Genomic DNA, 26,953 nt, shown 5'->3' with positions numbered 1-26,953 from the left:
AGGAGGAGCAGCCAGCAGGGGACGGAAGACAGCTGATTTGGGAAGAGGGGAAACTTCCAGGTTTGTGTCCACTGGCAGCTCAAAATGCAAATATGAGGAGACCAGGTTAGTGGTCACCAAATGACTTGCTTCTAATCTCACCTCCCTTTTCACACTGATGCCCAGAGAGGTTGATGCCCAACTCATTCAAGGTTACGCAGGAAGCAGAAGTTGCCCTAGAACTGGAGGCTCCTGACTCCCAGACACGGCATCACAGCCTAAGACATGGCACCCTGCCAGCCTGGACCTCAGCCAGGTTGCTCGGCTGTGCCTCAGTTCCTCCAAATTCACCGCAGCCCATTAAAGCATCCCTCCCTTGGGTGGCAGGGACTGTATTGCTTTCTCTAAGGGGAAAGGCCATCCTTCAGTCATGCTGTTGTCCCTTTGACCTCCCTCAGTGCCCACCCCCACCCTCAAAGCTTGATTTAAGATCACCCTCTACCGCTGCTCCCCTCCCTTCAGACCCTTCTCCAAGCAGGTGTCCACAGGGATTCCAGTCAGCACAGGAGGCTCTTCTCCCTTCAAGGACCTTCTCCATCCCACTGCCCTCTGCCCCAACTGGCACCCAGTTTTCAGGTGGAAATCAGTTTCAAGGAAAGTGGGGCTTCCTGTGAAAAGATTCCTAGGATGGCACAGGAGCCCTGCCACAGCAGCTGAGGGTGGAGGGGATGGGGAGCAGCTTCCCAAGGATGAGGGAGGGGCAGGGCCCAGGGCTTGGCCAGAATGGACAGAGAGGGAAGCCCTGCAGGGCAAGGAAGTGCTGGGGCTCCTCCAGATGAACAGGGTTTGTTTCTGTGCCCTGGATGACTTCACCCCCAGTTTCTCAGATGCTCCCAGAGGACCGAGCATCTTGGGGGTGGGCTGGGATGCAGGTGGGGAGCAGAGCCAATGCTCTCGGAGTCTGGAGGAACGTTCTCCCTCTATCGCCCACTGCCCAGCTGTATAATATTAGGTAAGGTATAGTGGCTTCACCTGTAAAATAGGAACAAAGGTACTTTGCTTGATGGAGGGTCCAGGGCTGGGAAAGACCCTAGACAGAAGGTCAGATGAACCTGACCTGAACGTGATCCGAAACACAGCAGTGGCAGCCAGGTTTTCTGGGAGCCCCTTCGGAGTATGTAGGGAGGTGAGAGGAGACACTTTTTACATCTGCATGGGAAGACCTTTACCCAATCTCCCCATTTAGCTTCCACCCATAACTTTGGGGATAAGGAAGGACACTGTGTTAGTGGCGCTTGACTTTTAATCCTCACAACAGTCTTGAGAAGTTCCATTTTACAGATGGTGAAAGTGAGATTAAAAGGCTTAAGCGACTCACCTGAAGCTACCAGATAATAAATGGTGGAGACAGAAATCACACCCAATTCCTTCTCTCCACGGCATTACCCTGCCTGACCCTCAGAGTCTAGACCGCTGAGTTTGTTTTGCATAGGGCCACACGTACTTGGGCATGGCACAGAGTTCCAATGGTGAAAGAAAGAAGTCTGTAGAAGAGAAGGGAGGGAGTTCCCGTCGTGGCACAGTGGTTAATGAATCTGACTAGGAACCATGAGGTTGCTGGTTCGATCCCTGGCCTTGCTCAGTGGGTTAAGGATCCAGTGTTGCCGTGAGCTGTGGTGTAGGTCACAGATGCGACTTGGATCCCACGTTGCTGTGGCTCTGGCAAAGGCCTGTGGCTACAGCTCTGAGTAGACCTCTAGCCTGGGAACCTCCATATGCCACAGGAGTGGCCCTAGAAAAGCCAAAAAAAAAAAAAAAAAAGGAGGAGGGAGAAGGAAGGAAAAGAGGCTCTGTGGTCCAGAACCGTTCAAATAAAAAAGATGTCAGGTGGGGGGCATTGACTACAAGCTTAAGGCAAATGCACAAGAATGATTAAAAGGTGGCTTCTAAAGAAAGAAGAAAGGGGGAGAGGGAAAAGGAACAACAAAAAGAGATGAGACTGAACTATTCATAGTCTAGTGCCCACATAATATAGCTTATATTTACTGAGCACCTGCTATGCACCAGGAACTGTTGTGCTTTACTATGTGGTAGTAATATTATCACTATTTTGTGGATGAAGGGAAACTGAGGCCCAAAGAGGCTAGCCTTTCCAAAGTCACACATGCAATGAAAGGCACTGCTGGACTATGCAGATTTTACAGCTGTGTCCTGAACTCTGTGTTGGTCAAGGGGGCTTGATGTGACTTGTCACAGTTCTGGGTCCTGACTATCAGGAAAGCTTCAGGAACTGTGAGCAATTCCACAGGAAGGTGGACTCAGGAGTAATGACATGATAACTTTTATCGAGCTCTTACTGTGTGCCAAGCACCGTGCCAAGAGCTTTACTTAGAGGAACTCCTTTCATCTTCACAAACTCTAGAGGGTAGGATTATCCCCATTTTAGAGGTGAAACTGAAGCATATCACAGGAAGCATACGGCCCAAAGAACCCAGTGTTTTGCCTATAGATGGGCAGATTTGAGAGGGCACCCCCCCACCCCACCCCCCCAGCTCTCTGAAGGGCTGTCCTGCAGAGAAGAGAATGATCTGAAGTCAGAAGTACCCACTGCTGAGCATTAGGATCAGGACACCTGCCCAGGTCAGGGTTACACTCAGCAGCCTCTAAGGCCCTTCCAGTTCTGAGTCTCTGTCGGCCACACTGGGCAGAGGAGCGGCTAGAGGGAGAAGGGAGACTAGGAGGAAGCCTGATGGGTACTGTTTCCTCAGAGCCTTCCCAGAATAAACCCTAATCCCCCATAAAGGGAGGAATGGGCCATTCACTCTCTTCCCTCTGCCAGGAACCTGGGAGCCTCATTCATATGACAAAAAGTCTAGGGTGGAGGTGCCTGGCCAGGGTGAAGTGGGAGGGAGGTGGCCTCCAATGCTGCTCAAGGGACCATTTGTTGGGCATCTCCAAGGTACTGGGTACAAACTTTGACATCATCTCATTTACTTCCCTCAAAGCCATTTCACAAAAGCAGGAACTGAGGCTCAGATGCAGGTAAGACACTTGCCCAAGCGTAAACATGCAGGTCGGTCCCCGCTGAGGGAGCCAAATCAAAGAGGCGGCGGGGGGCGCCCTCGTCTAGCCGGGCGCAGCGTGCAGGGGGCGCTGCGGGGCGACACAGGTGCACCGGGTGCCATGGCGACGGCACCGCGCCGACCCCCTCCCTCTGGCAGAGGGAGGGGGAGGGCGGGGGGCAGGCAGCGAGCGGCAGAGCCGGGCGGGCAGAAGTGCTGCTTCGGAGCAGCGCTGCTTCAGCCCTTGCTGCCGCCTGGCCGCCTCCGGGCAGTGAGGGGAGTGATACCTCGCGCAAGGCTGGGGCCCGCGAGCGCAAGACGCCTGTGCGCTTCCGTCAGGCCCGGGACTCGAACCACCAAGCCCAGAGGCAGGGACGTGTACCAGCAACCTAGAGCCAGAGAACCCCAGTTCCCTGCCAGCTTGGAGGGGCCTGCTGCCTCTTTCTGTCGGAGACAGTTGTGGAGTGGGCAGCATGGAGGGTGAGTGACCCTGCGGCTGGGGGTGGGTGGGTACTGACTTGAGGAGCAGTGAGCAAACGGCGAGGAAAGGGGCTGTGTCTGATCACTGAGGGCTGTCCAGGGCCCAACACTGGTGTGTGTGTGTGTGACAGAGACACAATGAGAGAGGAAGAAAGACCTAAGAGGGCTCTGTAGTGTGTGCATGTGTGTGTGCGTGCAAATATGTGTGAGAGACAGGAAAGAGCAGGGAAAGACCTGGAAGCCTCTGTCCCTGTGTGCACAGTGTGGTCCTTCCTGCCTGGGCAGGGCATCCTTTGAAACCAGGTGAAGACAGCTTGCCTCTTAGCTTTAGAGGAATTGTCACCGACTTTGCCTGCTGGAAGGGCTGGGAGTAGAGGGAGAGATGGAATTCTAGACAAGATCTCCTCCACACAGATTTTCCCCCCATAGAGGACCCAGGCATGAGGCTGCTTGCCCCAACCTTACCAGGTGGAGGTCCAGACCCTGTGCCCCACCCCCCAAGCCAGTGTAGGCAAGAGAAACCGTATGTAGGATACGAAACTGGAGGACTGAGGGCTGGTCTATCCACTTGCTGGGCATCTTTAGGGTTTTGCCTAAACCTCTCTGTGCCACTGGTTACCCATCTCTTGAATGGGGAAACTTACTTTCAGCTGGCTTCAGAGAGTAGCTGTAAGGGTAAAATAAGACAGACAAGATGTGTTGAACAAAATCATGCCCGTAAAAGAAAGCTGCTACAGGAGGTAATAAAACCCAGGAATTCCAAGTAAGTAATTGCAGGCACAGCTGGCAAAAAAGAAGGAGTTTTACAGAACATCGCGTGCAACTGCATTTATAGCTTTCCAGTGATCTAGGCGTTAAAAAATGTACCCACACAAGATGCAACTAGAGATGCAACGAGGGATGCAGAGTCCAAGATGAATCTAGAAGATTGGCGGGATTTGCAAGAACAGTATTAGCAAAGCACTGAAGCCCAAAGTGAACAGAAGCCGAGGAAAATTGGCAAAGAGGAGCAAAGAGCTTTCAAAGTGTAAGTAAGGATAGCAAAAAGGAATCTGCTTGGGGCTTGGGTGTGTGTTGCATATAATCTGAAAGCACAGGAAGGGCAGGCAGAGCCGGGCACAGGCAATTTTACATCAAATGGTAGCATGAAGAGCATAAGGAGGAAAGTGAAGCCTAAGAAAGGTGACTGGATAAGGGACAAGCCACAAACAATCCAAATGCAGACAAATGGCATCCCAGGGACCTGGAGACCTTTGCAGATGTAATCATTGCCTTAGAGGAAATTACAGAGAATGAAGGAAGTGCCAGAAAACTGAAGATGGGAAAATGTCCTGATTTTCAGAAAGGAAGGAAAAGTAGACTAAAAAACAAACCAAAAAAAAACCCTCTATACTGCTAAAATTAATATTGATTTCTGTTAAAATTCAAACGCATAGTGAACTCTGAGGAGACAGTAAAGCAGTCACACGTCTCAGAATTTTTTCAGAAGAGGCCATCCTGTACTTGCAAAGATATGTGCGCAGCATTTTCATCATAGTGCAAACTTGGAAATCATCTAGATGTCCATAAATTAAATGATGAGAACACCTGCAACAGCATACTATTACAGACATTAGGAACTGTGTTTAGGATTTTACATAATGACAGGAAAATAGGTTTACTGCCTACCGTGAATTTTTGTTTTTGTTTTGTTTTTTTGCTTTTTAGAGCATATGGAGATTCCCAGGCTAGGGGGCAAATCAGAGCTACAGCTTCTAGCCACTGCCACAGCAACTCGGGATCCAGGCCTCATCTGTGACCTACACCACAGCTCACGGCAAAACCAGAACCTTAACCCACTAAGTGAGGCCGGGGGTCAAACCTACGTCCTCATGGATACTAGTCAGGTTTGTTACTGCTGAGCCATGAAGGGAACTCCTGTGAGTAATTTTTTTTTAAGTAGGTTTGGGGACTTCCCTTGTGGTTTAGTGGGTTAAGGATCTGGCATTGCCACTGTAGTGGCTCGGGTCGCTACTCTTGCATGGGTTCGAACCCTGGCCCGGGAACTTTCGTATGTCACAGGCATAGGTTTTAGAACACATGTAGTATGATTCCTTTATTTGAAATTACATAGGCTTATTATTGGATATATACATGTAAAGTATATGCACAGAGGTGGTCACTAGCATCTCTGTTTGAGGGCTCCTGCTTCTAAAAGCACACCCTAAGGCAAGGAGCTGATGGCAGGAAGCAGAGGTTAGGAGAGTGAGAAGGGAAAGGGAAAAAAAAGGCAAGAACCAGAACCATTGGGGCTTGTTCTATCTCTCTGGATGCCTTCTGAGAAAAACACAGAATGCATCTCCCCACATGAGACGGGGAGCTGACTGCTCTTTGCTCCTCTCCACTGGTTGAGGGTTGCTCCACTTCCCTACATCTGGGTTGTTCCTGTTTGTGGCTTCAAAGAAAGCAAAACAGAGAGCGAGGGCTGGCGCAGGCTTGATGGGGCACTGGAAGGGCAGGAAACTGTCCAACCAGGCAGAATCTTTGGGATGTGGCTGGGAGCATCACAAATGCGTTCGTTGGCCATGGGGTTCATTTCTGGATGTGAGATTTCAGGGATTTTTTTTAAACTCTTTTATTCTCAAAACTGTTTTATAGTGAGCATTTTTTTTATGAAAATAATTTTTTTCAAAAAGAAACATTGTTCAAAAAGAAAAATATTGTTGGCTTTAGGAGCCAGTATTAGTGCTGGCTAAGAACAAATCAGGCTTAACCTACCACATTTCCGCTTTCAGACTAGGTTTCTAAGAGGCAGAGGGATGAATTGTGAGATTTCAACAGGACTCTGTCTCTCATGAGAGCTCTGTGAACTGACAGAGGGCTGTGAAATGGGGGAGGACTGACAAGGAGCTTTCATTAAGGCTTGGATGCTGCTTAGAGCCCCCTCAGACTCCATCCTTGACATGACATTAAATAATTTAGAGGGAAAATAAAAGGCATGCTCATCAAATCTGTAGATAAGAGCCATAACACCCACATGACAACAGATTCAAGATTTAAGGGTATCTCACCATTCTAGAATGTTTGATGGAAGCCAAGAAAATGAAATTAAGTGAAATGCAGAGTCCTGAATCTAGGTCCAAAGAATCAATTGCAGAGTTCCCACTGTGGCTCAGCAGGTTAAGAATCTAACCTAGTATCCATGAGGATGTAGTTTTGATCCCTGGCCTCACTCAGTGGGTTAAGGATTCGGTGTTGCCTTGGGCTGCTGTGTAGGTCACAGATGCAGCTCAGATCGATCCCACGTTGCTGTGACTGTGGCACAGGCGGCAGCTGTAGCCCCAATCCAACTCCTGGCCTGGGAACTATGCTGCAGGTGTACCCTAAAAAGAAAAAATCAATTTCATACACTTCAAATAGGGGCAATACAGCTTGCAATCTGGAAGAAAGTTTCTGGGGGGATCAAAATATTGATGGTGAGATGGGCCTAGAACCCCATTTGCTGAAGAGGCTCTGAAATGTTCAGGGTGGGAAAAAGGTGAGGTGAAAGAAATGACCTTGGGGACAGGGGCCCATTCTTGTTCTGTGTGGCTCCAGGGAGCAGAAGTGGGAGAGGTGGGGACAAGAGACAGTAAGACAACAACAGGAAGAGCTGTCACTGAGTTCTGAGCATTGGCCCAGAAGCTGTGTCACCAGGTCTCAATGAGCAAGGGTCACTGACTAGCCAGCTTACTGACTGGAGGGCAGAAGAAGGTGTTCTTGGGTGGCTGGACCAAAAATATGGCCCAGAGGGTCTCTGAGGGCCTGCAGACAGACACTGTAGGGTGCCCACTCTCCTGCACAGTTGCCAGGGTCAGCCGGGCAGTGGTCCCCATCAGACCTTCCCCACTGGGCCTCGGCTTCAGCAGTGTGGCATGCTGTGCGGTGTGGTTAAGTCAGCAGAGGGCAGCATTCTCCACCCCACTCCCTGCCCAACCCCAGGCTAGTGGTTTCCTCAGAGCCCCTGGCAGCCTCTGTGGCTGCCTGCCCCACCTGGGGGCTCCGTGACTGAGGGAGGCCATAGGCCAGGAGGATGTCTGTCCATACTGCTGGAGCTGGGTGACCTGTGTGGAAGTGGCCACTGCAGGGGAAGGAGGCCACTGGAGAGAAGAGGCGGGAGGAGCAAGCTAGTTGGTCCCCCTCCAGTATGGGACACAGAAGCTCTTGGAAGTCCAGCTGGATTCTGCTCTTCCACGCTCCCAGTGGTGCTGCCAGAGGTACTGTCAGAGTTGAGAACCACTTATACAGTATTTTAATCATATTTATCTGAGCTTCCTTCTTTTTTTTTTTTGTCTTTTTGTCTTTTTGCTATTTTTTGGGCCGCTCCCGCGGCATATGGAGGTTCCCAGGCTAGGGGTCTAATCGGAGCTGTAGCCCCCAGCCTACGCCAGAGCCACAGCAACACGGGATCCGAGCCGCGTCTGCAACCTACACCACAGCTCACAGCAACACCGGATCGTTAACCCACTGAGCAAGGGCAGGGACCGAACCCGCAACCTCATGGTTCCTAGTCAGATTCGTTAACCACTGCGCCACGACGGGAACTCCCTGAGCTTCCTTCTGATTAGAAAGTTTGAAATGCAAGTGAAAAGGAAACTAAAAGTCACTTAAAACACCCCTTGTGTATTCACACTGACTTTTGTTTTTTGTCATCTGTTCATACACAAGTATGTGCACGCAGACACACACTCGCTTTGATGCTGAATTTATAATGCAGTTATTTTATAATTTATATGCATTTATAATGCAGTTATTATTTTGTGACCATTACAACCCTTGGTCAGTATGTTCCCCGACACCACTAGAATTTGTTCTGTTCCTTAGGTAAGTCCCTAGAGGTGGAAAGGCTGGCTCAGGGTGTGGGTCTTGTGTCAGGTCACTGGATGGATGTGCCCCCATGGTGAAGACTGAGCTGCTATGTATCTCTCCAACCCCCACAGTGCACGGCCACCCTCTGGTGTCACTGAGTGCTTTTCCTCTCTGCCAACTTGATTTTGTGTGTGTGTGTGTGTCTTTTTAGGGCCGTTGCCATGGCATATGGAGGGTCCCAGGCTAGGCATCAAATCTGAGCTTTAGCTGTGGGCCTACACCACAGGCACAGCAACACTGGATCCGAACCGCATCTGCGACCTACACCACAGCTCATGGCAACGCTGGATCCTTAACCCACTGAGTGAGGCTGGGGATCGAACCTGTGTCCTCATGGATACTAGTCAGGTTCGTTAACCGCCAAACCATGATAGGAAGTCCTCTGCCAATCTGATTGATGAAAAGCTTATCTCGGTGTTCTTTTAAAATTGCATTTCTTTAATTACAGATGAAATTTCTGACCTGTGCGTTCCTTGGCCATTTGTACCTTGTTGTGCTGTGTTCTTCAGCGAGTTCCCAGTGGCTCTTGGGAAGTAGGTCCTGAATGGTGAACCCAGGTCTGTGGCTGAGCTCCTATGTGGTACTGGGACAAACAAGCAGATATGATAACAGTGGAGTTATTAGTGGGAAAGCTATGAAATCGAGGAAGTACCAGGCAGATTCTGTGCTCAGAACCTTCACTTTAGTGTTGTTTTCTCTCTCAGGCATCTTTCAGGCTTTCCAGGGAGGAGTCCACACCAAGAGTATTATAAAAACATGATCCTCATATCCATTGTCAGTTTAATATGGTATGGCTGCTGCTAAGCTAACCACACATTGCATGCTATGTGCCCTCACCGAGCTGGGTTCTCTTCACACATCATCTCCCTGACTCCCCACCACAACCCCTTTTCAGTAAGTGTGTGCCTATCTCCATTTTACCAGTAAGGACTCAGGTTTTCACAGAGATGACATGACCTACCCAAGGTCATAGGCAGGAATTGTGTGTTTCCATGTTAAGGATGAGAGCAAGAAGTTCCCACACAGATGAGGAGAGGTCTCAGTCTGCTGGGGCTGCTGTAACAAAATAGGCTTTTAAGTTTTTAAAAAACCATTTTAAAATATGGTTTTTTAAGCCATAGACTGGGTGGGTTAAAGACAACAGAAATTTGCTTCTTACAGTTCTAGAGGTTGGAGGTCCCAGATCAAGTACAGATCCAGTGTCTGGTGAGAACCTGCTTCCTGGTTTATACAGTCATCTTTGCCTGTGTCCTCCCTTGATGGAAGGGACAGGGAACTCTCTGGGGTCTCTTTCATCAAGGTATCATGTCCATTCATGAGAGCTTGCCCTCATGACTTAATTATAGTTGGCCCTTGAACAATATGGGTCTGAACAGCACTGGTCCACTTATAGAGATTTTGTTTTTTCTGCATAGATGCATCTTGAAGTGGCCAGTGCACAATGGGCAAAGGGGAGATCAGCCTGGGGTGAGGCCAGAGTGATGGCAACAAGAATCAGACCATGCAGCGAAGAGTCTGGCTTGTACTTAAGATGCTGTGAGAGGTCTAGGCCATAATCGTTAGTGTTTCCTACTGAAAACACTGGTGAAAAACTGATGGGGAACTTGACAGTGAAGGGATCAGGCTGATGTTACCTAGGTCCATGGATCAAGCTTGGCAAGAAAAAAGAGACCACCAGATTTAATCAGATCAAGCCTCTAATTATCATTTACAGGAAATAGAGGGGACAGAGACTAAAACCTGTAAAATGACACGGAGAGGGCGCAATGGGCAAAATCCAATCTGTGAGAAAATCTACAGATAAATGACTCAGACATTTTTATGACAAATAAATTTCAGGGGGCAAATAGAAACAGAGGAGTTCTCTGGTGACTCAGCAGGTTAAGGATCCAGTGTTGTCAGTGCTGTGGCTCAGGTCACTGTGGCACAGGTTTGATCCCTGGCCTGGGAACTTCTGTATCCTGTGGGCACAGCTGAAAGGAAGGAATGATAGAAGGGAGGGAGGGAGAGAAGAAGGAAGGAAGGAAGGAAAAGAAACAGAAAACCTGGAAACTAAGAGAGACTTAAGAGCCATATCAACCAAATACAATGCAGAGACGGTGATAGATTTTATAGTAATGGAACTTCTTGAATCATGGTTCCCTGTTTCACCCGCCTTTTGCAATGTAATGTTGCCACTCCTTCTATCAAGAGGTAGAAACTCTTTCTCCTTTGGTTTGAATCTGGGCCGACTTTGTGGCTTGCCTTGGCCAGCAGAATGTGGCAGAAGTGATGATTACACATTCTGGCGCCTAGATCTCAAGAAGCCTATAGCTTCTTCCCTGTTGTCTTGGAATCCTGAGACTGCCCAGCAGTGAAGAAGCCCAGTCTAGCCTCTTGGGAGAAGAGAGGCCATGTGGAGAATTAAGACACCACAGCACCAACCACCAGGCATGTGAGGGAGGTCATCTTGGACCTACCAGCCATCAGGAGCCCAGCTGCTTGAGTGATCCCGAGAGATCTGCAGAAGGATCACCCAGATTACTAACCCTCGGTGCCATGTCACTAAATTTGGGGGTGATTTGCCACATAATAATACATAATAGAAGCAGAGGTCTTGTTTGGATCCTCACTCAAATTGTTTTAAAATTCTGCAGCAGGGAGTTCCTGTCGTGGCGCAGTGGTTAACGAATCTGACTAGGAACCATGAGGTTGCGGGTTCGGTCCCTGCCCTTGCTCAGTGGGTTAACGATCCGGTGTTGCTGTGAGCTGTGGTGTAGGTTGCAGATGCGGCTCGGATCCTGCGTTGCTGTGGCTCTGGCGTAGGCTGGAGACTACAGCTCCGATTAGACCCCTAGCCTGGAAACCTCCATATGCCACCGGAGCGGCCCAAAGAAATAGCAAAAAAAAAAAAAAAAAAAAAGACAAAAAAAAATTCTGCAGCAGTCATGGATTTTGAATGATGAGTAATCGATGAAATTGTGACATAACTGTTGGCTTTGTTAGGTGTGATAATAATACTGGGTTTTTTTGGGGGGGTTAGTCCTATTTTTTAGAGATACAATCTGAAATATTTATGGATAAAAGGAAGTGATGTGGTTATGCTTCAGAACCACATCCATAGCCTCACCTCCAAAGAGAGGTGAGGCTATTTATTTATTTATTTATTGAAGGTGGATAATAAATAAATACATAGGTTTTTTTTTTTTTTTTTTTTCCCCCTCTCTCTCCTGTTACGGTTTGTTAAACTATATACATTTTTTTTTTTTTTTTTTAAGGGCTGCACCTGAAGCATATGGTGATTCCCAGGCTAGGGGTTGAAGCAGAGCTGCAGCTGCCAGCCTATGGCACAGCCACAGCAACGCCAGATCCTAGCTGAGTCTGCAACCCACACCACAGCTCATGGCAACGCCAGATCCTTAACCCACTGAGTGAGGCCAGGGATTGAACCTGCAACCGCACGGTTCCTAGTCAGATTTGTTTCCTCTGTGCCACAATGGGAACTCCTTAAACTATATACTCTTATATATGGTCACTATATGTTTGACATTTTGCATATTAAGATAAAGATATTTCGGTACTACTAGATGTCCTTGGAGGGCATAAAGAGTAGAGTATCATGTCTTCCTCTCACTGTACACCCAGACTTCCAGTTTCTCCCTCTCTACCAGCAGGCCCTATGCCCAACACCCGAGTGCCCCGATACACCTGCTGGTCTCTGCGGCCCCCACTGTGACAGCTCATTGGCCTGTGCTCCCCACACCGTGTCCCTCCAGCCTCTAGGTCCCAAGCCTCCAGGGGACCCCCAGGCCAATGGCTGAGCTCTGGATGCGACAGAAGATTCCCCAAAGACTTCATCTCCCAGAACAGTCCCCGGGGCGGGGGCGGCAGGGGGATAGTTTACAAGAGAACATCCTGAGTCACCACAACTAATGACTTCCCAGAAGAGCCGTGGTTGGACACTCAGCCACTCCCTTCCAAACATGTCTGGAGAAACACACACTGAAACCTGGGACGAATTAAAGACACCCAGAGCAAGGCCACCTCTCTTGTAGATTTCTGTGTCCCCTTGAGCAAGCCTCAAAACCCCCTTGATCCCAGTTCTCCCAATTCAAATGGGGCTACTACCTAACCTGTTTACCTGATGTGGTAGCAGGGAGGGTTAGAGCAAATAATAGATATGGAAGTGCTTCCTTAAACGCTGTGCGAGTGAAGTAGCTGATCCCACGATGGGAGGAGGTGGAGAGTAGATGGTGGTCTTGGCTTTGGATGGTCTTCCAGGGAATTTACCATGTGCCTTTGCTCCTCAACCCTGGTTCAGAGTCTCTTTTTGTTCTCCTTTCCTCTACTGCCTTCTTGCCTTTCCCAGCTACAGTTCTGTGGAGGTGACAAGAAGGGGCATCATTTTGAGGTTATAATAGCCAGGATCCCAGAAAAAAACAGGTGGTGCTCAGAAAGGGTTTAAATAGACTTTACAGAGGGGAGGGGACAGCGGGAGAACCCCAGCAAGGGATGGTGTTGCACCCAGGGACTGGCTGTCACCGGAAGCAGCAGGTGAAGAGAGGGAATGGTGTCACCGCAGCCCTGAAAAAGCTAGAGCCACAGAAGAGGAGTTGTGCCCATGAAAACATCCCCGTGAGCAGACTTGGCCTGGGCAGCGAGCAAGGCAGGAGACAATACCCTGACCTCTCTCTTCTCCATTCCTTCAGTCTCCTTCGGTGCCTCTGTTGACTGAATGCAGTCAAAACCAGAGCGCAGGGGAACCTGGGTGATGTAGTCCTGAGAGATCAGCCGCTGGGGCAGAAAGCAGGGCTGAGAAGGATGGAGGCTGGGTGGAACAGAGGGGGACTGTGTGCAAATGACACTGGGAAATGAGTGGAGGACCAGATAGGGACAGAGACGTGAGGTCAGGGTTTGCGTGGCTGTGGCTTGAAAGTCTTGGATCAGTACATCCAGTTACAATTGGAGTTGAGCCCATGACCCGGGTACAAGGTCACGGTCAGGGTTTGGACCTCGGAAGGATCTCCCTAGTAGTGAGAAGTCAAGCGTCTCTTCTTTGCCTGGGACCCTGACCCACTTGCTCCTTTGCTCATAGGGGAGTCTTTCCAGCTGTCCAACAGCAGCCAGACCCCCAGCCAGAATGGGAGTGATGCCGAGACCACCCCAGCCACAAGTCTCACCTTCTCCTACTACCAGCACTCCACCCCAGTGGCCGCCATGTTCATTGTGGCCTACGTGCTCATCTTCCTCCTCTGCATGGTGGGCAACACCCTGGTCTGCTTCGTCGTGCTCAAGAACCGGCGCATGCGCACCGTCACCAACATGTTCATCCTCAACCTGGCCGTCAGCGACCTGTTGGTGGGCATCTTCTGCATGCCCACCACCCTTGTGGACAACCTCATCACGGGTGAGTGGAGGCAACAGAGGCAGCCAGGGTCCCCTTCATGCCTGAAACCACGGCTGGCCTGGTCTTCTTGGCCAAGACGCCATTGTTTCAAACTCTCAAGGAAGTCTCATGGCTGAGGAATCACACTAGAAGTAATAGACAGAGTGAGTTAATCATTTTCTTTGTTCCAGGCATTGTGCGACTTAGTCTTCCTGTATTATCTTAACTAATCCTCATGGCAATCCAATGACATGCACGTTATTGTTATTCTCAGTTTACGGATGGGAAAACATGCCCAGAGGGATTAAGAGTGATTAAGTCTGTAGTTCACACAACTAAGCGCCAGGTCCCGTGTTCTCACATCCATGTTTCTAAGCACTACAGCATTCAGTCCTCCTCTCCCAGGGAGTTTCCACAGGCAGAACTAGGACCAGTGAGAAGAAGTGGGAGGAAGGCAGGTGTCGTCTGAATAAGGACCTAAAACCTTATTTGAGATGTTCTCCAACAAAAGAGTTCTCTCCTACAGATGTGATCCTTGTCCCTGGGAGTGTCTAAGTAGGGACTGGCGGGCTGTTTAGCAGGGATCTTGTAGAAGGGATTCAATCAGAATTAGACCAGCTGACTTCTCAATTCCTGCCTATCATCCTGCAAGTGTCAGAAGGATCCCGCTGTCCTTTACTCTCTCCTGTGTGATTCACCTTTCTCTCCTTTCAAAATAAGGCTCCATAGACTTGAGTCTGGGTGGGAAGGACTAGTTTCCAGCGCTGTGGAGACCCCTAGAGGTCTGTGCCTGCAGGTTCTGAGCCCAAGATCCAGAGCCTGGACAGCGCCATTCTGAGTGACTTAGCTGACTTGAGGTTCCAGGACCTAGGAAGTGGAGCCAGGACAGCCTGCTCCCCCTCAGTTATATTGGCTGTGCCTGGTGGGCTCATTATTCATAGCTGAATCCCAGGTTCTTTCAGGGCTGCTGAACAGAAACTGAGCATTGTTTTTCCCAAAACTTGTAGACACAAACTTATGCATGCATGCACACATGTCCAAAAGCTTGCACACACTCACCAGTTACCAGTGGTATGGTGAGGTCACTAGTAGGTTAAGGTAGTGTCTGCAAGTTCTCTTGACATGCCTAAATTTTAAAAATTGTTTGAAGAGACAAGACATGCACATAGTTCAATGGTCAAAAGCTATCAAAATGTACCCAGAGAAAAATGTCCCTTTCACCCCTATGCTCTAGACTTCCAGCTCTCTACTGGGAAGGAACCATTGCTGCCAGTTTCTTATATCTCTTCCTAAAAATGTTTTTGTGTAAGTACAACCACTTTCCAAAAATATTTTGTAGAAGTACAAGCAAATTAAGGAAATGCTAACTTTCTAATCAGTCAGTTCTGCACCTCTGCTTTTTTTTCTTCTTAAAGATATAGCATGTAATTTGTAAACAGGATTCATTAAAATTAATGTATTAAGAAAAAAAAAATTAAAGTAGTTCCTGTTGTGGCTCAGTAGTAATGAACCTGACTAGTATACATGAGGTTGTGGGTTTGATCCCTGGTCTCACTCAGTGGGTTAAGGAACTGGCGTCGCTGTGAGCTGTGGCCTAGTTTGTAAACGCTGCTCAGATTCTGCATTGCTGTGGTTGTGGTGTAGGCCGGCAGCTACAGCTCCGATTAGACCCCTAGTCTGGGAACTTCAAAATGCCGCAGGTACGGCCCTAGAAAGCAAAAAAAAAAAAAGTACATGGAGTTATTCTAGACTAATAAATGAAAGAGGTTTTGATTTTTGCAATTGCTTAGAATTCCATTGTAGTAGTTCCCACCATGGCACAGCGGAAATGAATCTGACTAGGAACCATGAGGTTGTGGATTCTATCCCTGGCTTTGCTCAGTGGGTTAATGATCCAGTGTTGCCATGAGCTGTGGTGTAGACTGCAGACGTGGCCAGATCCTTTGTTGCTGTGGCTGTGGCATAGGCTGGCAGCTGTAGCTCTGATAAGACCCCTAGCCTGGGAACCTCCATATGCTGCAGGTGTGGCCCTGAAAAGCAAAAAAAAAAAAAAAAAAAAGAAAGAAAAGAAAAGAATTCCATTGTATAGAGGTACTACAATTTATTTAACCGGTCTCTTTTTGATGGGTATGTAAGTTGTTTCTAATAGAATTGTCTGCAATGAAATAAAACTTCACTCAGCTTTTCTTTCTTTGTTTTTGTTTGCTTCTTTTTTTTTTTTTTTTTTTGAATGCAGGTGCAGAGAATTGAATTATTCACATTCATTGTTCATAGCACTGTGTAAATTCACTCTGTTGTGAAGCCCCTTGCTTACCTTTTATTTATTCATTCCCTGTGCACCCTTACCCTACGCCAAATCCTCTTTCCCCATCAATAGGCAAACATTCTATTAAATGTAATATGTGTCTTTTGGTTTGTATGCAGTCTTACAAACTGTGCATTGTGCATGTTTTACATTTGAAAATTTTTTTCTTTTTACGGCCAAACCCGTGGCATGTGGAAATTCCCAGGCTAGGAGTCCAATTGAAGTTGCAGCTGCAGGCCTATTCCACGGCCACAGTGACACTGGATCCGAGCCACAACTGCAACCTACAGGGCAGCTTGAGGCAATGCCGGATCCTTAACCCCCTGAGCGAGGCCAGGTATTGAACCCAAATCCTCAAGAACACTGTGTCAGGTTCTTAACCCACTGAGCCACAATGGGAACTCCTAAATAATTTTATTAAGGTATAATTTAACATACAAAAAATCTACCCTTTTTTTGTGTACAGTTCCACAAATTTTGACGAACATGTGCAGTCATGTAGTAACCACCACAAACAAGATATAGAACTTCATTGTCCCGAAAACTCTCCCTTGTTCCCTTATAGTCAGTTCCTCCCTCCACACCCTTCATCTGTTTTCTTTTTTTTAGGGCCGCACTCACAGCATATGGAAGTTCCCAGGCTAGGGGTTGAATCAGAGCTGCAACTGCCGACCTACACCGCAGCCACAGCATCTCAGGATCCAAGATGCGTCTGCAACCTACACCACAGCTCACAGTAACGCTGGATCCTGGACCCACTGAACAAGGCCAGGGATGGAATCTGCATCCTCATGGATACTAGTTGGATTTGTTTCCACTGTACCCAACAATTAAGTATTTTATTCATTTGAAATTTATTGGGTTTTTTTTTCTTTGCTTTTCAGGCCCACACCCACAGCATATGAAATTCCCAGGCTAGGGGTTGAATTAGAGGTACAGCTGCCAGCCTACACTACGGTTACAGCAACATGGGATCCAAGCCATGTCTGCAACTTACACCAAAGCTCGCGGCAATGCCAGATCCATAACCCACTAAGCGAGGCCAGTGATCGAGCCTGCACCCCCATGGATACTAGTCGGGTTAATAACCTACTGAACCAAACAATAGGAACCCTCCGCCTGTTTTCTTGTAGGGACAGAAAATATCATTTTGCCTTTGCAAGAATGTCATATAGTGTATAGCCTTTTGAATCTGGAGGGCTTTTGTTTTGCTTTGTTGTCTTTAACTTTTTATTTTGAAATAATTTTAGATAGATGTACTGAAAAGCTACAAAAATAGTATGGAATGTTCCTATATACTCTTAACCTACCTTCCCCTAATGTTAATGTCCTAAATAACATAATACAATTATTGAAACCAGGAAATAAGCATTTATACAATACTATGAACTGATCTGTAGACTTTATTTGAATTTCACTTGTTTCCCCACAGATGTCCTTTTCTTTCTTTTTTCATTTTTTAGGGCCACACCCGTGGTATATGGAAGTTCCCAGGCTAGGAGTCAAATTGGAACTGCAGCTACCGGACTACACTACAACCACAGCAATGCCAGATCTGAGCCGCATCTTTGACCCACACCACAGCTCAGGGCAACACTGCATCCTTAACCCACTGGGCAAGGCCAGGGATTGAACCCACATCCTCATGAATGCTGTTGGGTTCGTTACTGCTGAGCCACAATGGGAACTCCCAAATATCCTTTTCTAGTCTAGGATCCAACCAAGGACCACATATTGATTTAAATATATACATTTTTTGTTTCCTCCAACCTGTGACAGTTCTGTGGTCTTTCTCAACTTTCATCACCTTCCCACATTCGAAGAATACTGATCATTCATTTTGCAGAATAACCTGCAATGGGTTTGCCTTATATTTTCTTATAATTAGATTTAGTTTATGCACAGTTGATGAGAATACCACAGAAGATATATTGATAAGGCACACGATATCTATATGTATTAATGGTGGTATTAATTTTGACCACTTGGTTAATAATAGTATCTGCCAGATTTTTCCATCATAAAGCTACCATTTCCCTCTTCGTAATTAATAAGTATCTTATGGGAAGATACTTTGAGATTGTGCATATGTCTTGTTCCTCACTATGCTTTTGCCCATTAATTCTAGCATCCATTTGATGGTTCCTGCCTGCAACAATTATTACTATTGTATTTCGTTAATGATGATCTTCTACTGAAATCATTCCTTCTATGTTTATTCTATTCAATCAGTTATAACCCAGTACTGCCATTATGTTGTTGCTTAAATTGCCCTCAGTTTTGACTCTTGGGAGCTCTTTCAGTTTGGCTCCTCTGTCCTTTTGTCATGCCAGCATTCATTTTTTTTTTTTAGTATGTCCTTAATTTCTGACACCATAAAGTGATCCAGGCTCGTCTTATCTTTTCTCCATTCCAGCCCTGAAATCAGTCAACCATTTCTCTAAGAATGTCTGGCTCCTTTTATTGGAGAATGACAGTTAGAAACCACGATCTGGGCACTAGATGTGCTTGTTGGCACTGGGGTTTCATTGCTTCTAGGCCCTCTCAAGGGACAGAGCTAGGAAATATATGTATGCGAACATACATACTTAACATGCACGTCTTTATTTCTATAGCCATTGTATGTCTATTGAAAATCATGAGGGAGTTCCCGTCGTGGTGCAGTGGTTAATGAATCTGACTAGGAACAGTGAGGTTGTGGGTTCAATCCCTGGCCTTGCTCAGTGGGTCAAGGATCCGGCGTTTCTGTGAGCTGTGGTGTAGGTTGCAGACGTGGCTCAGATCCCACGTTGCTGTGGCTCTGGTGTAGGCTGGCAGCTACAGCTCCGATTTGACCCCTAGCCTGGGAACCTCCACATGCCACAGGAGCAGCCCAAGAAAAGGCAAAAAGACAAAAAAAAAGAAAGAAAAAAATCATGATACCACTGATTCCAAACAGATATTACAATATTCATTTTAACTTTCCTCTTTTCCTCACTTGTAACTTCTTTCTCTGACAGTGAGAAATCTATTTATCCACAGTTTATTTTTTAATTTTCTTTATTTTAATGATTTTTATTTGTTTCCATTATAGCTGGTTTATGGTGTTCTGTCAGTTTTCTACTGTACAGCAAGGTGACCCAGTCACACATGCATATATACATTCTTTTTTCTCACATTATCATGTTCCATCATAAGTGACCAGATATAATTCCCAGTGCTATACAGTAGGATCTCATCGCTTATCCATTCTAAAGGCAATAGTTTGCATCTATTAACCCCAAGTTTCCAGACCATCATACTCTCTCCCTCTCCCGCTTGGCAACCACAAGTCCGTTCTCCAAGTCCATGATTTTCTTTTCTGTGGAAAGATTCATTTGTGCCGTATATTAGATTCCAGATGTAAATGATATCATATTATCCACAATATATTTATTTATTTGTTCAATCTTGGTATATACATAAGGTTGTTTCAGTATTACTAACCTATACCCTTGTAAGAAATGAATATATTAATGGGTATTATTACAGTACAGTCAAAATACTGTTTTCCAAAGTTTCTGAGGTTAGTTTCTTGCTTCTTCATTCCCCTTCAATGTGGATATATTATTCATTTATAATATACTTAGATTTATTGGTTATTGTTTGTATCCCACCTTGAGTTTCTCCTACATCTCAATGTTAATAAACTTATTTTTTGAGGGTGTGAAACACCGCTATAGTTCTGAAGAGTCAGATCCACACAAAAAGACATACTCAGAGAAGTGTCACTCCTCTGTCATCTCTACTACCCATTTTGTCCTCATTTTTACCACCTCCCTGTATAGTTGGCCCATCATACTATCCTGATTTACCTTCCTGTATTCCCTTTGTACAAATGAACAGATAATGTGTGTATTTTCCTATAACCCCTTCTTTCTTACATGAAGGGTAATATACTATGGATACTCTTTGCACTGTGCTTTTTGCATGTAGCAATATATTTTGGAAATCTCTTCCTATCAGTTCATAGAGGTCTTCCTTATTCTTTTTTCACAGCTGTATAATACTCCACTGCATACAAATACCATAGTTTATTCCACCAATTCTTTACATGGGCATTGGATTGTTTCTGATATTCTGCAGTTGCAACAATGCTACAGTGAATAGCTTTGTGCATATGAACTTTATGTCATCAGAGGTATATATTCAGGGTAGAGTGAGACTGCCAGATCAAAAGATAAGTGCATAAGTTAGGCATTGCCTAACTCCCCTCCAGAAGGGCTGTATTGGTGCACATCCCCACCAGCAATGTCTGAGAGCTCCTTTGCGTTTTTCTAATTATGAATGAAGTTTGAACATTTTTTCATATGTTTATCAGTCTGCTCCCTACAGTGATATTGACTTTCCATGACATTTCAACTCCCGAGCACCCAGACCAAACTGTCACCCCTACTCCATAGCGATTTAGGAGCAGAGATTGTAAATCAATCAATCTCCCCCTCAGTCTCACATCTGTAAGAAGGAGATAATAATAGGGCTGTTGTGAGGATTGAATGAGCCAGTGCCTGGCACTTGCTAAGTGTGCAGGCAGAAAGTCAACATGGGGGAGGCTGTTGGTGAAAGAAGAGCTGGGCCTTGGGAGGTGACTCCTGTCTGCAGGCACAAAAGACAAGAACAAGGTGGGACCCTCCCCCACCCCCCAGATCTAGAAGGGCAGAAACACCAGGCAGTACCAACACATGGCCTCAGGTAACCAAGAGGTGGACTGGTTACCAGTCCTGAGGGCAGGGCTCATAAGAAAGCAGAAGCTCAGGGATCAGAGTGAGACCATCAGGTAGGAGGGGCTAGAGCTGCTTAGACCTTCCCCCACCTGAGAGTCAGGACTGATCTGTCCTAGTGGTTCTCAACGTTGGCTGCCACTCGAGTCTCCTGGGTAGATTTGGAAAATATGGACGTCTGAGTCCCACCCCCAGAGATTCTGATTGTGACTCATCTGGCATGGGCCTGGGCACCTGTTCTATTGCAAGTCGAAGTTGATTCTAGTGAGCAGCCCGAGTTGAGAACCACTGGTCCAGAACCTGGGACAGGGCTATGGGAGCAGAAAGCCAGGAGTGGGTGGATGGATCTAAAAACTTATGGAGAGAAATCATGGGTCAGTATAAAGACTGTCTCTAACAATCAGGACTGTCCACAGTGGTGGGGCCAGTCAGTTCCTCACTTCTGGAAGTGTGTAAGCAGAGACGAGATGACCGCCTCGCAGGACATGCAGGAAAGATGCCAGCCACAGAAGGGACTGGCCTAGATAGCCTGAGGTCTCTGGCTCTTTGTGGACGCGGTGTCTCTCACTCTGGTGGCCTCTGTCGTTGCAGGGTGGCCCTTTGACAATGCCACATGCAAGATGAGCGGCTTGGTGCAGGGCATGTCCGTGTCAGCTTCCGTTTTCACACTGGTGGCCATTGCCGTGGAAAGGTGAGAAGTTCCTGGCTGGGTTATCCCGGGCTGACTGGGGGTGGGGTGGGGCACTAGGACAAGCAGCTGTCTCCATTGCTGTGCCTGCCAGAAGGCCAAGGCTGCTCTGCCGTCAGTGGGGCTGATTCCTGAGCCACAGAGGAAAGGGTTGTGAGGGAGCTGCCTTCTAGACTTGGGGGAATGCAGAGAACACCTCCTTCTGGAAGGCCTGGAGGCAGCTCCTGAAGAGGTATAATAGCGATTCCTGAGCCTTAAGAGGAGCTTGCGGGCAGTCCTTGTTTCCGGAGCAGCAGGACCCCTGCTACCCATGAGTGTGAGCCAGGGGAGCCAGCCTAAGGAGAGGGCCTCAGTGTGACTGGGGAGGAAGTGTTTCTCCTGCTCCTTTGCTCTACCCCGTGGCCTCCATGCTGGTCCCTGACTCCCCATCTCCACCTTCTCCAGTTACTTCCAGTCTTTCAGCCTGATTCCATCAGATTCTCTGATAAGCATGGGTCTGCTAATGGAGTGGAGCCAGGGTTGGAGGAGGCTTTCTTTGCAAGCAATACCTCTGACTCAATGTAGCAGATCCTCCTCCCTCCCTCTGAGCCCTTTCAATAAGGATTCACTCCAGGTGCTGCCCTAGGGTAAGGAAGGCAGGCAGGGCAGCTGGAGGGCTGCCCAGCTGTCTGGCCTTGGGAAAGCCACTCAACTACTCTGAGCCTCAGTTTTCTCATCTGTAAAATGGTAAATACCCTACAGGGTGGCTGGGAGGCTTCAGTGAACTTCTGTTTACAAAAGCTGATAGTGGGAGTTCCCGTCGTGGCACAGTGGTTAATGAATCCGACTAGGAACCATGGGGGTGCGGGTTTGATCCTTGGCACTTGCTCAGTGGGTTAGGGATCCGGTGTTGCCCTGAGCCATGGTGTAGGTCGAAGACACAGCTTGGATCCTGCTTTGCTGTGGCTCTGGCATAGGCAGGCGTCTACAGCTCCGATTAGACCCCTAGCCTGGGAACCTCCATATGCCACGGGAAGCAACTCTAGAAAAGACAAAAAAAATTAAAAAAAAAAAAAAAAAAGCTGATAGCACCACCTCGCACATGCCAGATGTCGGCTCTTAATATTACTCTATTTCTTCCTTACACCCATACCCTCCCCCGTCCTCTTGCCGTCTGAGCACTTACTAGCTCCACCCTTTCTAGAATCTAGTGTCATTGTCCTCTCTTCACCTCTGCTCTCATCAAACCCAGTCTTTTGTGAGCCAGTGAAATAGACATCTGGGGAGAAAGAACTGGGTTTCTATCTGCAAGGCCACTAACCAGCTTGGTGATTGAAGGAATTCCTCTCCCTCACTGATCTTCCTTTTGTTATCATTGTTAATGAGAGTGTCTCCCAGTGGTATTTGCAGTACTCTTCAAGTTCCTATCTCCTTCAGGAAGCCTTCCTGGCCTGCCCCAGGATTCTCCTCCGTCCATTAAGTGCTATTGCACTTTTAGCCAGTACTGTATGCTTTAAGAATTATTTGTTCTCTGGCAATTTCTTAAGTATGTGGTACTATGAAACTAGTAAGCCAAAGTCATGTAGATTGAGAAAACCAGGCTTGAGACAGGCTGTGGGAGAAGCTGAAAGTGCTGTCAGGCAGGGGAATGGGTAGGGAGGCAGGACGGCAGGACACCGTTTGGTGAAGGGTAAGAGCACTTGGCTGGGAGTCAGCCTAGGCCTGTGTTCTGGTACAGATTCAGCCCCTAAATTGCCCCTTGACTTTCCTAGACTATTTATTGGTCTTTCTAGGGCCACACCCATGAAGGTTCCCAGGCTATGGGGTCGAATTGGAGCTACAGCTGCCGGCCTGCACCACAGCCACAGTAATGCAGGATCCGAGCTACATCTGCGACCTACACCACAGCTCAGGGCAATGCTGGATCCTTAACCCACTGAGCGAGGCCAGAGATTGCATTTGTGTCCTCATATATCCTAGTCAGATTCTCTTCTGCTGAGCCATGATAGGAACGCCCTTTCCTAGACTATTTAGACTAGCATCTTTGACCAAGGGGAACTGGGCAGAGGTATTTTTTTAAATGTTTCAGAAGGGGTTCCCGTCGTGGCTCGGTGCAAACGAATCTGACTAGTAGCCATGAGGATGCAGGTTCCATCCCTGTCCTTGCACAGTGGGTTAAGGATCTGGCGTTGCTGTGAGCTGTGGTGTAGGTCACTGATTTGACTCGGATCCTGTGTTGCTGTGTGCTGTGGTGTAGGTCAATGGCTACAGCTCCAATTCAACCCCTAGTCTGGGAACCTCTATATGCCACGGGTGTGGCCCTAAAAAGAGAAATAAATAAATAAAATAAAGTGCTTCAGAAGATTCTAACGCACAATGAGAGTTTACAGTTGCAGGTTTATATGGCATAGTGGAACCTACTTCTGGGTTCAGGGCTGGTCCTTGCTACTTGCTAGCTCTGTTACCTTGAGCCAGTTGCATAATACCTTTGAATCCCAGTTCCCTCATCTGTAAATTAAATGTGTGAATAATAATCACTGCTGAGACATCCTAATGAGGAAATGGTGTAGCCCTCTCTTAGTACTGTGGAGACACTGTTGATTTGACATTGGCCAAGGTGATATAGGGACAACCTTTCACATAGATTCCACACCTGAATTCCCAAGGTTTGCTAGAGAAGCCATAAACAGCTAAAAATTGTTTTCTTTGCTACACCTATCCAATCAGCCTACCCCAGGATAGAACATGGGGCCTGATGGCTCTGCTACTGCCAGCTAATCGGTTATCCCCCAAAGTACACAAACAGGACTCCCTCTTGTAAACCCCCTTTTTGGGCCTTTGTTCCTTGGCCACTCAGGAGCCAACTCCCCCAGAGGTGAGAGACCAATTTGCTTGCAAATGAAACCGAATCAACATCTGAGCCCTCACTGACAGTACCAAAGGTGCGGTGCTGAAAGTGAAGTGCCCCCCCACCCCAATCGGGGTTGGCTCTCGTCCCAGAGGTAACTGGGACCCGCCACCCGCCCAGAACCCCCGCTTCTTCTCTTTTCCCGGTGGCTGCAGGTTCCGCTACATCGTGCACCCTTTTCGTGAGAAGCTGACTCTGCGGAAGGCGCTGGTCACCATCGCGGTCATCTGGGCCCTGGCCCTTCTCATCATGTGCCCCTCGGCCGTCACGCTGACCGTCACGCGCGAGGAGCACCACTTCATGGTGGACGCCCGCAACCGCTCGTACCCCCTCTACTCGTGCTGGGAGGCCTGGCCTGAGAAGGGCATGCGCAAGGTCTACACGACCGTGCTCTTCTCGCACATCTACTTGGCGCCGCTGGCGCTGATCGTGGTCATGTACGCCCGCATCGCCCGCAAGCTGTGCAAGGCCCAGGGCCCTGCGCGCGCCGGCGAGGAGGCGGCCGCGGAGGGCGGCCGGGGGGCGCGGCGCAGAGCCCGGGTGGTGCACATGCTGGTCATGGTGGCGCTCTTCTTCACGCTGTCCTGGCTGCCGCTCTGGGTGCTGCTGCTGCTCATTGACTACGGGCAGCTGAGCGAGCCGCAGCTGCACCTGGTCACCGTCTACGCCTTCCCCTTCGCCCACTGGCTGGCCTTCTTCAACAGCAGCGCCAACCCCATCATCTACGGCTACTTCAACGAGAACTTCCGTCGCGGCTTCCAGGCTGCCTTCCGCGCCCAGCTCTGCCCGCGTCCTTGGGGGCGCCACCCCGAGGCCTACTCTCAGCAGCCCAGTGGGCTCCTGCGCACTCGGATCTTCGTGGAGGTGCAGCCTAGCGACTCGGGCCTGCCCTCCCAGTCAGGCCTGAGCAGTGGGGCCTCCAGGCCTGGACGCCTCCCACTGCGCCATGGCCGCGTGGCCCACCATGGCTTGGCCGCCGAGGGTCCGGGCTGCTCCCATCTGCCCCTCACCATACCGGCCTGGGATATTTGAATGGGATGCGGAGGATAGACGCCTGGATCTGAGGGCCCCGACTGGGCAGGTGACATTCTGGCGTGATATTGGCCTGGTGTGGTGTTAGGTGATGGTGCCATGTGCCTCCTCCCTCTCAAATACAAGGCACTGGGCAGCTGCTACTGGAACCTTCTCTGTCATCTTCCCCTTCAGATAGAGCAAAGGAGGGGAAGGGGAGGGGAACTGTTTCCTTCTGTGTGGTAGACGCCACAAGCATCACTGAATTCTCACAGTGCTTTCAGCATAGGAGTTCTTATCTCCCTTTTACAGACATGAAGCTAAGGCTGGAGCCCCGGGCTCAGCTGGAAATCCTACGGGAAGGAGCCTGTGTGACCCAGAGCCTGTGTGGTTTTGACCATCTCCAACTGTCTCCACAAGGCGCCTTGAGGAGAAGCACAGTGAAATGTGTAAATCCTAAGTAGGCAGCTGGCAAGAAGCGAAAAGCAAAGCTGGCCTGTCCATCTGATGCTTGGTGTCTGTGTCCTAGAGTCCTGTATATATGACTGGAGCCACTCCCCTGACCCATTCCCAGAAGAAGATGGTGTGTTCTGTGTAGGTTTGTCATGTTTGTTCCAAGAGATGCCCAGGGCCAATCTCTTGTCCCCAAAGTACAGGACATCATGCCTGGGCAGCTGCAGAACAAGCCCTGGGGAGCCTGCATCAGTTGCAGGTACGCTGGGTCTTGTCCTCTAGGTCTGAGCCCAGAGAAGGGGTGTCTCTATCCTCCCGCTCTCCTCAGAGGGCCCACCACTATCACCCAGGCCCAGGTGAGAACTCACAATGTGACAGGCAGCTGCAAGCCTACAGGAGGCATCAGTTTATTTATCATGGACAGGAGGAAAGGAGGGCGCAGCATCCACCTGCAGCCTCCGGAAAGGAGAAAGGAGGCTCATTGGAGCTGCAAGCACAAGCCTTTGCTCACTGGAGCTGTGGGCACAAGCCTTCCCCAAGACCTTTCCCCTGCTCTCCCCAGGCAGTTGTTGTGGAGAGGTTGGCCAAGCCAAGCTAGGGTGCTTCCTGGGGCCTCTGGGAGGACAAACACTAAACCCCTCCCCAGCATGGATAACTCATGTACTCTAAAAAGGGATGGGGACCCAGAGGTCACTTGTTTGCTCTGGCTGTCACCCAGCACACCCGCATCACCTTAAGGAGAGAGGCTTCTCTCCAGGAGTTGGGAGGAACGTAGATTGCCTCATGATCCTTTTGGGACCCCCATAATCTACAGTTAACTGGATATTTCCCCCTCATCTCTATAGAAAATGTACTGTTGCCAATTCCATTTTTGTGTGTGTGTGTGTCTTTTTAGGGCCACATCCGAGGCATATGCAAGTTCCTAGGCTAGGGGTCAAATCGGAGCTGTAGCTGCTGGCCTAAACTGCAGCCACAGCAACGCCAGATTGAAGCCGTGTCTGCGGCCTACACCGGAGCTCATGGCAATGCTGGATCCTTCACCCACTGAGTGGGGCCAGGGATTGAACCTGCATCCTCATGGATACTAGTCGGGTTCA

The 26,953-nt window shown here is 48.5% G+C and overlaps 1 protein-coding gene across 1 annotated transcript; it reads left to right on the top strand.

Moving 5' to 3' along the window:
• The first annotated feature begins 3,514 nt into the window (after positions 1-3,514).
• NPFFR1 (neuropeptide FF receptor 1) lies at positions 3,515-25,539 on the top strand. Its single transcript, XM_047762662.1, has 4 exons — positions 3,515-3,521; positions 13,429-13,794; positions 21,409-21,508; positions 24,548-25,539. Exons 1-4 carry the CDS (start codon positions 3,515-3,517, stop codon positions 25,422-25,424), a joined length of 1,350 nt encoding a protein of 449 aa, XP_047618618.1. The 3' UTR covers positions 25,425-25,539.
• Positions 25,540-26,953: the final 1,414 nt, after the last annotated feature.

The sequence above is a fragment of the Phacochoerus africanus genome, chromosome 15 (assembly GCF_016906955.1).
Source record: "Phacochoerus africanus isolate WHEZ1 chromosome 15, ROS_Pafr_v1, whole genome shotgun sequence".
Lineage (NCBI taxonomy): Eukaryota > Metazoa > Chordata > Mammalia > Artiodactyla > Suidae > Phacochoerus > Phacochoerus africanus.
The sequence above is the reverse complement of the archived record's forward strand: the minus strand, read 5'-3'. Positions and strand labels throughout refer to the sequence as shown.